The 12,618-nt window shown below is 33.2% G+C and overlaps 1 protein-coding gene across 2 annotated transcripts in view; it reads right to left on the bottom strand.

Moving 5' to 3' along the window:
• ARPP21 (cAMP regulated phosphoprotein 21) overlaps window positions 1-12,618 on the bottom strand; it is a 164,075-nt gene that overhangs the window by 63,076 nt on the left and 88,381 nt on the right. For both annotated transcript variants that reach the window (XM_049766394.1, XM_049766393.1), the window contains exons 13-15: window positions 11,873-11,932; window positions 7,933-8,162; window positions 419-652 (exon numbers count right to left, since the gene is read on the bottom strand). In XM_049766394.1, coding sequence (XP_049622351.1) covers window positions 419-652; window positions 7,933-8,162; window positions 11,873-11,932 — 524 coding nt within the window. The remainder of the gene's footprint in view (window positions 1-418; window positions 653-7,932; window positions 8,163-11,872; window positions 11,933-12,618) is intronic.

Below are 12,618 nucleotides of genomic sequence, written 5' to 3' on the forward strand. Positions count from 1 at the left end.
GCAAAATAAGATATAAGGCAAGAGAGTAGTATCTAGAATTAAGATTTCACATTGTCCTAATTTTAAGCCCAAAGTTCTGAAATAGCTAGCATGCGCCAAAGCACTTTGCATATAATAATAGGTGATGATTTAGCTTGTAAAACACACTTTTCGTTAGTATATCCCCGTCAATATATGAGACATAATGTAATCAGTGAAAAGAGTGCAAATTCTGGGAAGTATCTATGTTTAAATATCTATATCAATATTTATAGAAATATGGGAATACAATTGTAGCTAATAGACCATCAATAGCGGTTCATCCACAGGGCAGTCTTACTCAATAATTTTTCATAAAATTTACTAGTTAGTTAATAAAATAATACAAGAAGAACTCTCTGATTCCGAGTTCCTTTCAAAGCAGAGAAAATACACTAACCTGTGTGTGGATTAAGCAGGATACTTCCAGGTGGAATGCCCGTCGCAGCTTCAAGTGGAAGAAGGATGTAACTGGTGCTACTTGATGCAATCTGTCCCCCCATCCCATTATCTGGATAGGGCATGCAGCCAGGGGAGCTGGCTGCCACACTAGAGACCAAAGTTGTGCTCTGCAGAGTTGGATGGGGGCGGGAGAGCGATCCTGAGGAGCCTGCACTACTGGAAGATTCCGAACCTGCAACATAGAGACAGATAAACGTCATTCAACATAGAAACAGGAGAAAACCCATAGCTTTGAGTATGACAATGCTCAGTGAAGGTATTTTATCCATCATTAAATATTTTGAGTAAGTGCTATAGGAAAAGTTTAATAGCATAATCTCTCACTTCGGGGGCTTATATGTTATTAAAATATTTGCTGCATGTATTTTAGATGTATCCATTTTGTTGGAAATGAGATATTAAAAATGAGCACTCTATCTGCCTTCTCATAGAGTTCTAGAGTGTAACATCATTAAGTGATACCTAAAGCTTTGGATTCTATGCTTGAGAACTCCCAATAACCCTAAGTAATGGAATCCATAAAAATGATTGAGATGCAATAAGTCATGCCTTATTGAAATAATAAAATGGGATGCAACTTAACAGAGTTATCTTATGTGCTGATCTTAAAAATTATTTGAAGTCACTGATTTCCTAATACTTTGTATATTGTATTTTGAGAGATCATGGCCAGAATTAATTTTTATCCCAGAGGTGTTTTGAAGAAAGCTTAAGGTCTGCATTTTTTATATTTTCAAAAGTATTATCAATGTAGGTAAGAAGTGGACTAAAGAGAGTTTGGCACAGAAAAGCCAAATCATGGAGGCTGTTGTAGACAGTGAGTGAATTTCTAAAAATAAAAAAGTAACTATATAAGTGTGCAAGGCTTAGAAAGGAGAATATTGATGATTTGGCCCCACTTCCTCCACCATAATTAAATAAATATGTCCACATCCTCTAATAGTCACTATCTGTTGTTCACAATAACCAGCACATGTAACCACATTTATGTTGTACACTGAATACTAATGAGAGGGTTAGAGAAGTTAATTCAAATGATAGAAGAAATCATGGGTGATAGAAGAAATACTATCAATAACTGCCTTGGCAGGATTTTAAAGCATACAGAAGTTGGGCGACACAAATATAGTACAAGATAGTAACAGACCTGAGCTTTAATCGAGATCGATTGATCTATGACTCAATAATGTCTCCCGAAAATGAGCATTCACATGGGCTGCAACTGTGCTCTTGGCTGGGAATTTGCACAATTCCTCTGACTTGGCTTATTAATAATAGTCAAGTTTCAGGTTAATTCTGGGTGTTCTATTTAACTGGTTTAAAATGCTGCTGAGGTTCTGAATAATGTATGGGTAGGGATAAAAGAACCTAAAAGAAAATTGGAAAATGTTTGTAGTAGTTTTGAAACTGAATTACTGATCTTATGACCTTAAATCATAGCCTCAGTGAAATGAGCATTGCTTGTGAACTTGCAATATGCATTTTGAATGCTATGGTCTGAATTTGAAACTGGTGCAGAAACAATAATAATAACAACATTGTAATATTACAACAAACCACAAGTCCCTAAATAGCTCCAATTGCATCTCTGATAGATTCATGTGAAATTCATTAAGTTCTTCTACAAGCTGAGAATTACACTGTAAGAAAAAGCAGGACCAATAAGTCATGCCTAGTTCATGTGTGAATTAGTGCTGGCTGAGGGGTTAGAACTGATGACTATAGACTAACTTGTCACAAACAAATCCAAAAATACTTGATTTTGACTTTGGGTTATGCCCATGATTCATTATGCCCATGATTAGCTATAGCATTTTCTTCTTATAGGTGTGTAAAGCAATAACAGGAGAAATGAGAAGACAATAGACATGCCATGTAAAATTTTGACTCAACAGTTAACAAAATGAATGGAGGAAGGCAAAATTTGACCTAAATTACTAAGAACTACAAAGATGGAAATAAAGTCAAACTTCCTTGGAGCCAACTCAGAAATCAATAGGAAGTAAGGTATGGTACACTGCTAGTCTATTTGCTTATAACCAGTTTTAAGCAGCATGTGAAAATCAATCGACTAGAATGAGGATTTTTAGAACATTGTCCTACACATAGGAGGCATGACCAAAAATCTTTGTGGGGAAAGAACTTGGAGGAATCTCTGAAGCGATGTTCTGAAGCCTGGATCATCACCCTCTAATTCTCTGCCATGTGGGCTAGCATACAAGGTGAGGTCAGAGAATGTAGTAATTTTGAGGTCCTGTGGCACAAGTAATTATTCTGGCCACTCTGGAAATACTCAAGGAACCATTTGGTGCTGGGAATAAACTAGATCTACAATCTTAACAGCTTTCATCTTTATCCCTGAACTATCTCTCCAGCCCCATGAAAAATTTTTGATTAAAACAAACAAAAACTGAGCTGTGATTATGAAAGGCACGGGAATCATTCAAAAGAATTATTTTTGTAAAATGAAATTTATATTTGAGAAGTTTATTATTGAAGGAACAGAGACTTAGTTCTTCTGTTTTACTATTTTTTAAAGATGTAATGATACCAATGGGAAATATGTAAACTGTATGACTATATGACAAGCATCATTCTAATCACTCTATATGAATTTTCTAAACTAATTTTACAGCATTTTCATTTTGAAGATGTGATATAGATATATATATAGATATAAATAGATAAATCTATAGATAGATATAGATACAGATATATATGTTGCCAGGATTTGAAATCAGGCTTTACTCTACCCTAGGACTGCTTGGAAAATCCATATTATGTCTCTGAGGATCAGTTTGCATTTCAAAATGAGAATGCTGTAAAATTGGTTTAGAAAATTCATATAGAGTGATTAGCACAACACTTGTCATATAGACATATAGTTTACATATTTCCCATTGCTATAATTAAATCTTTGGAAAAAGGAAAACAGAACTATCTATCTATCTATCTATCTATCTATCTATCTATCTATCTATCTATCTATCTATCTATCTATCTATCTATCTATCTATCTATCTATCTATCATCTACCTACCTACCTACCTATCTATCTATCTATCTATCTATCTATCTATCTATCTATCTATCTATCTATCTATCTATCTATCTATAGATCAAACAAATCTTTAGGTTCTAGTTGCAATTTCTGAGAGTCCCATCATAAATAACACAGAATTTATGGACAGTTATCTCCCAAAATCTGACAAAGATCTGTCAGGATCCAGACCATCAGGTTTTGCCTTAAATGATTCTAAGACACTGTGACCTGCAGGCTGAGAGAATGGTTTATGAGTCATGGCTCTCTCTTTAGATTTATTTATTTATATAGATCTATCTATCTATCTATCTATCTATCTATCTATCTATCTATCTATCTATCTATCTATCTATCTATCTATCTATCTATCTATCTATCTATCTATCTATCTATCTATCTATCTATCTATCTATCTATCTATCTATCTATCTATCTATCTATCTATCTATCTATCTATCTATATCCGTATCTATCATCTATCTATCTACCTATCTATAAAGAAAAATATGACAGCAGGGTGGCTAGGATGAGAACTCAGAAAGGAGAAAAGTGAAAATGAAAAAAAATTTCAAAGTAATTACAAAATAAGGAAAAGTGAAAAACTAAGACAGGGTCATAGAAACTTCTCATAATATAAAGGAGCACTTCTTCACAGGTTCTTTGAAACAGTTATTCATTCATGCCCCCTTTATAAGAGCATTTTGTCTCTGTAAGATGTAAAGTTTCTCCCATTCTCTTAGCACTTTTGTTTTGTGTTTGATTTTGGGCTACACCTACCTGTGATCTGGGGTTAATTGTGGCACTGTACTGAGAAATTATTCCTGGCAGGTACTTGTGGCCCTATGGGATGCTGGGGACTGAACTTGGTCTGCCCAGTGCAAAAAACAAAACAAAACAAAAAAATAAAAACAAAACAAAACACTGTCCCTGATATGCTACTACTTGTGCACCTCTTGAAGCAGTTTTAACACCTATTTATGTTTTAGAATTTAGGAACTGTGCCTTTGAAATATTATCAAAATAATCTTGCTTGCTAGAAGAGCCAAGTTGACTGACTAATCTCTTTTACATCTTCAGTCATTTGGACTAGCACTTAGAAACACTTCGTTTTTTTATCCATCAGGGTTGTGTTCAATCTCACTATTACAATATCTTGAACTCTATGGCAATATTTACAAAGTTTTCTTTGCTTTCTTGACTCACTCAGGGCAATTATATATACTTTGATAAGTACCTGAGTTATATTTTACTTGATTTATTAATTCAAGAAATTGTTTCTAGAGTGCAAAGAACTAACACAATATTTTGGATTCATGAGGGGAAAGAGAATAACTCAAACTCATTAGTTTAGTGTAAATAAACACCCACAGAAGAAAATATTGTGAGTTGTTTTGCATTGGCTTTCAAAATTCTCTATACAAGCAAGGTGACAAGAATACCCTTGAAGAAAGAGGGCTGGAAAGAAGCCATGTAGAATTGTTGAAAGAGAATTATTAGAAATGTGTTTTGAGAACAAGTAAGTGGTTATTTGAGAAAATAATTTAGATATAGCTAATGTTGAGAAGCCATGCTGTGGAGATCAAGAGGTAGTCATGTGAGTCAAAACTTGCGGCTCCCTTAATATGAAGTGAGAGATGACAAATCCATTCTCAACCATGATGCTACTATGGAGAAACAACCAAGGTTGTAAAGGTAGACCCACTAAAATATCTCTTCACCCAGAGGGGAAGTGCCTACAAAGATGCACTTGGTATCTGCTAGGTGGCTGTGACTTTGCTGAACAGGGAAAAAAAAACAGTAAAGGTTGTCAGGCCACAAGGGAACACAACTTGTTCCTTCAGACTTCCATTATAAGCTTTTCCCAAAATGTAGGAAAGCATGTTATCTACCTGGAAAAAGTCAAATTATTATCTACTTCAAGCCTGAACCAATGTAATTAGAAGATGAGCAGAATTACTTAAATGTCATATACTCCAGTCTTGGTTTCTGAAAGGTCAAAGAAAAAAAAAAGTTTGCGATTTTCCTGTGAACAAGGATGTTAAAAAAAAATCAGGCAGTTGTGCTGTTCTGAATTCCATGACAACTAAACTGACAACTTTGCTTCATAGAACCATTTAAGGAAATTGTAAGTTTGTTTTGACAATCTTGATTTTTTTCCTTTCTTTTTTTTTTCTTGAACCTTGAAATGGCAATACTTAGATTTAAAGGGAAAATGTCTAATACACTTAAACTTCAAATCATTCTTCAATGAAAATGGCATTTTAGCATTCTGAAGTGTTTTAAATATTTCCAAAGAGCTTTGCTTTGGAAGTGATTGAAGGTTGGTACATGGAAAAGGATGATTAATTTTAAAATCTTAAGAGCTCTTTTGGTGTGTTGAAATTTTTAAGTGCAGCGTTTAAGGTGCTTGGTTTCTGCATTTTAAGGAGATTTAAAACTATTTAACCTTTTTTTATATTTATTTACAACTGCTCCAGTATACCACAGTGGAAATTCAGTTGCTTCAATAGTGGGAGGCTAGAAGAGCAATCAATTAGAGGAAGAAATCAGGAATTCACCAATTAGTGAATTTAAAATGAATGTGAAAGTTGAGCGTACCTGAAACTTTCTAAGAAGTAAGATTGATCTATGTATGTATGTATGATCTATAGTATGTATGCTGTGTATCAGTCTACCTAACCATACAAAAATACACAATAGTAATTACTGTGATTGACTCTATTGATGATTGATTCTCTGCCTCTATAGCCAATTATGTGATACTTTTTAAAAAATTTTGTGCTACACCTGAGATGATCAGAGTTTACTACTGGCCAGCTTAAGAATCACTCCTAGTGGGCTCAGGTGATCATATTGGTTGCTGGGGATCAAACCCTGTTGGCCATATGCAAAGCAAATGCCCTACCTGCTATACAAATTCTTTGGCTCCAATGATAATGTTTGTTTGTTGTTTTTAGGAGACATTTGTCAAGAATAGAATTCTGTGGAAAAAATATAGCATAATGAACATATATTTTACAGATTCTCTTTACTAGTTGAAAGTGATTAGAGTGGGCAAAGAAAAAAGAGAAACAGAAGAAACTAATTTTTAAAAAAATCCATACTTTTGTGGGTCTTTTGCTTTTGAGTATTTTTTTGTTATTGTTATGTTGTTTTGGTTTGGGGCCATACCAGGGGGATTACTCCTAGCTCTGCACTCAGGAATTACTTCTGGCAGTGCTTGAGGGACCACATGGAATGCCAGATATCTAAATTTGGGTCTGCCATTTTGCAATTCAAGTGCCCTACCCACTGAATGATATAGCCCTGCAAATCCATGTTTACAATTATTTAGGAATTTTAAACCTCTTTGTTGCTTATCTACAAAGTAGGGATAAAATATTAAAAAAGGTAATAGCAAAAAGAAAATGTAAACTGTTGATTGAGGAATTATGCTTTTCCAGGCATTATTAAAAAAATTCTGCATTTGAGGACTGGTTTAAGATCAGACTCATATGTTCCCAAAGCTTACTCCTGGTTTTGTGTTCATGAGTCACTCCTGGCAGTACTCAGAGTTCTGTGGTACTGGAGATTGGTTTGGGGTCAAGTGCAAGCAGTCCCGGGGGTGAGGGAGGAAGATATGGGAGGTAGGACGGGAACGGAGGTGTAGGGAGGACAAATCGGAGATGGGAATCCCCCTGATTTTATGTAATTATGTACCTAAAATATTATTGTCAGCAATATGTAAGCCACTATGATCAAAATAAAAATTATATTAAAAATATTTTAAAATTATTTAAATTTAAATAAAAAAAAGAATTTATTTGAGGGGCCGGAGAGATAGCATGGAGGTAAGGCGTTTGCCTTTCATGCAGGAGGTAAAAAAAAAAAAACAAGCAAAAAAAATACTTTAATCCCTATACTATTTCTCCAGTCTCATCATTAATTCTTTATCTTCAAAATAATTTCCAAAGATAGGTTTCATTATTTTTATTTCCCATTTCTCACCCGAACAAGTTAAAGCAAATACCACTGATATGAATATTCTAATTACCTTGTAATAAGAGTTTTACAAATAGATCATCATTTTTAATTAAAAATAACCACTGTCAAATGATTAAATATCTGTCATGTGTAGGTAACACGATTAACATTTTAAGATAATCACTTAAAAAGTAATATTTACTGGTGTGGAATGGAGTTCAATTTTATTCAAACTGGAAATGATTCAAAAGTTAATAGTGTGACTTTGGCATACAGATAGCAAGAGGCAATACTGGCATGTTTCTTGCATTTTTGATATTCCAGCTTCCTGAGTAATTGATAACATTATCATTAATTATCTGAAAGTCTGAAGGAATGAGGAAGTTGCAGCTTGGGGTAGAATCTAGAAAATACCATAGGACATCAAACCACTCAGTAATAACTACCTGCTTTAGACAGTTTCCCGGTACTTCTGGTACTGGATGTGCTATCACCCCTGGTCAGCACCGTAATGCTCCCAAAACTTGCTGTCTTTGTCATAGTGGGCCGGAGGTTGCGGTTGGAGCTATCAGAATCTGTGCTGCTCCAGGCCCTTTGGTGATCCATCCATTTTAGTTCATTCTCTGAGCTGCTTTGTCGACTACCCGATGTTCTCCCTGAGCCATCTCTGTTGCCCCTGGGGTATGGCCATCAGAAAGAAGCATAGGGACAGGGTTACATTCCAGAAGCAACCTGGGCACAGAAAGGGACAGTTTTGAAAGGGTGGTCTATACAAGACCCTCTGACCACCTTTTCCTTTAAACTTGTGACCTCATGATTAGTGCCACAGATATCTTGTGATTGTACAGACGGGTAACAACACACATGACATTCATGCTACAAACAGGGAAACCCAACCTAGAAATGTCACACAATTCCTCTGCCTTTGAAGGAAAAATAACTAAGACAATGATATGTTCAATATGATTGTGGCGAGAAAGAGAAAATTCTTCTTACTCAAGTTAATACTGAAATAGACCAGAAATAGTTATTATCTGAATATTTTAACTTATTTTTTCCCTGTCCTAATTTTGAATGATTTTTAAAAGCAACTTTCATCAAAGAAAAATAATTTTACTTTCTTTTGCATTAAATAATCTGTGGGAAAAATGTGGAAGGATGAAGATAAGTTATTTATTAGCTTCTTTTCACATATTATGATGAAAATAAACTGAAATTTTTTAAGGCTTTGGCAGATGGCCCAAAATTACTCTGCCAACTTATAGTAAGAATTTTGTCCGGTGAATTTAACCCTCATGGGCAGAGGAAAAGATCCCTTTATCCTTTGCACATAGAAACACTTGTGAAAATATTAACAGTGTAAATGTTACAGTGACATGAAATCTTCCAAAGATATTAATGAAAATAACAACAACATAAAAGTTTCATAGATGAGTCAATGCCTTTGTTAAAATTCAAATAGAAAAATAGTGGAAGTATTGGAAGTGAAAAATGTATTGAAAATTTCATTTAACAGTATGTAATATTGAGGACGTTGATAAATATTTGCATTTTCATTGGGTTCCAATCTGCTCAATTTTTTTCTGCAGTTGGAAATGATGCATCATTATCACGAAAGTTAAATAAATCAAGGGACCATAAATTGTGAATATTAGAAATAACCCCGAAATACATAACCCTATGCAATATGACTTAGGTCTTAACTCAATTTTCATGGATGTAATAGAGTTTTTAATAAATAATCTTTTAATGTGAATTATCTACTGCTGAGAGACTAGAAACTCATTGAGTACATTCTCTAAATTTGCATCGTCTCCCTTGACCAGTAAATTTAAGATTTCCTAACTTAAATTAGATATTTGGCCAATCTACATTATAGTCACAGGTTAAGATTAGTGCATTTAAAATATATTGGGTTTAAATTGCAGATTAGTGCTTTAGCTTTAGTAAAATTCAAAATAATATGCCAATTTCTAATTTAGGATCTCATACATTAACATATTGGTAATATAGTAGATTTTAGGTTTAAAATATTTCTCTGTGAACTTATTCTTAACCTATGTATTGATTATTCATACTAACAGACAAGTTGATATCCAGAATGAATTTCATATTTACATTTAGGAGTGCTACTCCAGATTCAAAGTTCCATGTTTTATCTTTACGGTTATTGGGAAGACTGCAATGTTTAGAGTCAAAACTAGGCCTGTTACCTGCAAAGCATGTACTTATTTTCACTGAGCCCCATTTCTATTTGGGTGGAAATCATACATACACATAATAAAAAAGCATATCTACATTCAGTCTTTCTAAAACCAACCTTGATCATCTTATAGTGAAAACCAGAAAGACTATGCTAATGGTATTATATATACACACTTATATAACATAAGTTATATAACATATATAACACTTGCAAATAACTAAATTTTAATTTTAGGATAGTGGTAATAATATACTTTAAGTCTTATCCCTGCATTTATTTATATTGCTTACAATATTTATATTGCTTACAATATTTATTGTCATTCATATCCAGAAAATAATATATTTTGTTTTTTTCAAGTTAGATAGGTGGTAAATATAGTTTAGATTGCTTTTATTATTGTGTACATGTCTTTAAGTTAAATTATCTTTCTAAATTTCTGTGATTGGTGCTAATGGAAGGCAAAAATATACATATTTCAGATGGTTGGCATGAGAAGATTGTGACTCTGGCTATAAAACAGATTTGGGGCTATGCAAAATAAATGGCCTCAATGGTGCCCATCTCTTATTTTGTTGATAAATGAGGCCCTCGTATGCAAATGCAGACATACTGTTAAATTATAGCTCTTTTTTGGACTATCAAGAGAAAATTGCAAGGTGGTTTCATTCAACTATAAAAAAATTATTTTCTACTGTTGCACAAAGGAAGGAATTAGACTATATAATTTCACAGAAAAGTGAACAAACTACTATTTTTCCTCATCAAAATGTTAAGGAATATCTAATTACAGAAGCCTGACTTTGACATCTGTGGTTGAGTAGAACTTTACTGGGACCATGAAGAAATAGTTTGGGGTAATACAACTATGTATACCCAGAGTTGGTCCAATGACAAGATGCTTCATGAGTAGAGTCTACTTGTTTTTAGGTCAAAGTTTTTTCTTTTCTATTTCCCCAACTTTTGTTGTGCCAATGCAAAAAAAACAAGTAAACAAAAAAAACTGTTCCCCACTTTTTAATTGGATTTTTAATCTCTTATCTTTTAAATTGGGGCTCCCACCTTTTTTTATAGTACCTTTTTATAATACTTTGTTTTATATCATATTTCTGCACTTTTCCATAATATTAAGAGAAAATAAAAAAGAAAGACTGGGGGCTAGGCCCAAGTGATCTTGGATGCTTGGTGGAGAAAAAAAATAAACCAACTTTCCAAGCCAAAGTCAACAACAATAGAATCAAGGGACCTAAACTTTAACAATCTAAACTTAAATGAGTCTATTATACTAGTAGATTTGGGGGCAAATGATGGTGGTATAGGATGCATTCTGGGATTATTGATGGAGAGAGGTCGGCACAGTGGTGGGAGTGGCTCTGATTCACTGTATATCTGAAATTCAACTATGAGGAACTTTGTAGATCACAATGGTTTCAATAAAATAAAAATAAATGTTGAAGAAGTGTTTGTAATGATAAAATGATTTACTGCAGATTTACTGCAGAAAGATTTCTTATAAGCAGATTATTCATTTGTAACTTTTCTTTTGTATTTTCTGAAAAAAGTTTTCTCTTTCCTACACAATTATAATGCTAAATGCACAAGCAACTAAAATATATATATATGTATATGTATATATATATCGTCATTATTTTATATAGATCCTTATTTACTTAACTCTTTGTAATTGGAAGCAATTCCATTTTTTCCTTTAAATTAAAATTTGTGCTTAAAATACTGTTAAAATATTCTGATGGATGGAATTAGCTAAAATAAACTACTCTGATGGAGTTATTGTTTTGTTTAATAGAGCTAGAAATATGTATATACAAATTGAAAAACTGGCAGAGAAATTTTAACTCGGAGTAATTCACCAAAGTTGATTTGGGAATGCTCACTCAGTGTTCTGCCAAAGCTAGCCCTAGAGGAAACAACAACAGCAAAACACAGAAAAATCAAAGGAAAAGCCCTAAGGATTATATACTTAGCAATGTGCTTCTGGTCCCACATCTCACATTATTCAATATGGCTCCAACACTAGTTCTGTATCAAGCGTTACAAAAAAAAATACCGAACATCTTATTTCATAAACAGATACATTTTACACTAACATACTTAAATTTAACATTAATTTTGCCACATAATCTGAAAACACATTTTTAAAAAAAGTAAACCATACCAACCGAAAGAGCAGTCTTTTCTTATAGGTTTCATTGCATATGTTACTGTCTTCCAAGTGCCTACTGGAAATGAAAAACATGGTTTTTATGATATGAAAATCTGCGTAGGATATGTCTATGCCATATGGATGTGTAGTCTACTAAAAAAACATGTACTTTCTAGCATACCTGTTTGCAAATCAGGTCCATACACTACATTTTGTGTGATGCCAAATTTTATCATAATACAATGATGACAGCCTTTTAAACCCAAAGTTTAAAGGACTAAAGCTAGAGAAGAAAGAAGAGAAAGAAGAGAAACTAGAAAGGAAAAGAGAATAAAAATAGATAGAAATAATTTTCAAAGTATTTATAATATTTTTTCTGTAGACAATGTTAAATTATTTTTTATAGCTTAATTCTGGGACATAGTGAAAAGTTGTATTTTCACTATGCTTTTACAAAAGCAGAGATGTATTTTATATGGCATCCATATAATATTTGCTTACATACGTAGTGTCAACATGTAAGCAATTATTTCATTGATGATAAATCCATCAATACCAGGGACACAAACACTTTATCAGCCTTTTTATTAAAATATCAAGAAATGAATAAAAATGTATTGTGTTAGTTACAGAAAATAACAGAATATCAAACTTCTACTAAACTGAATAATATATATTTAGTCTATCCTGTGAGACTATAGAAATTTCTATAATCTATAGAATATAGTATATAGAGTATAGAATCGTGTTGGAAATGTTAAC

This window comes from Suncus etruscus, chromosome 20 (genome assembly GCF_024139225.1).
Source record: "Suncus etruscus isolate mSunEtr1 chromosome 20, mSunEtr1.pri.cur, whole genome shotgun sequence".
Lineage (NCBI taxonomy): Eukaryota > Metazoa > Chordata > Mammalia > Eulipotyphla > Soricidae > Suncus > Suncus etruscus.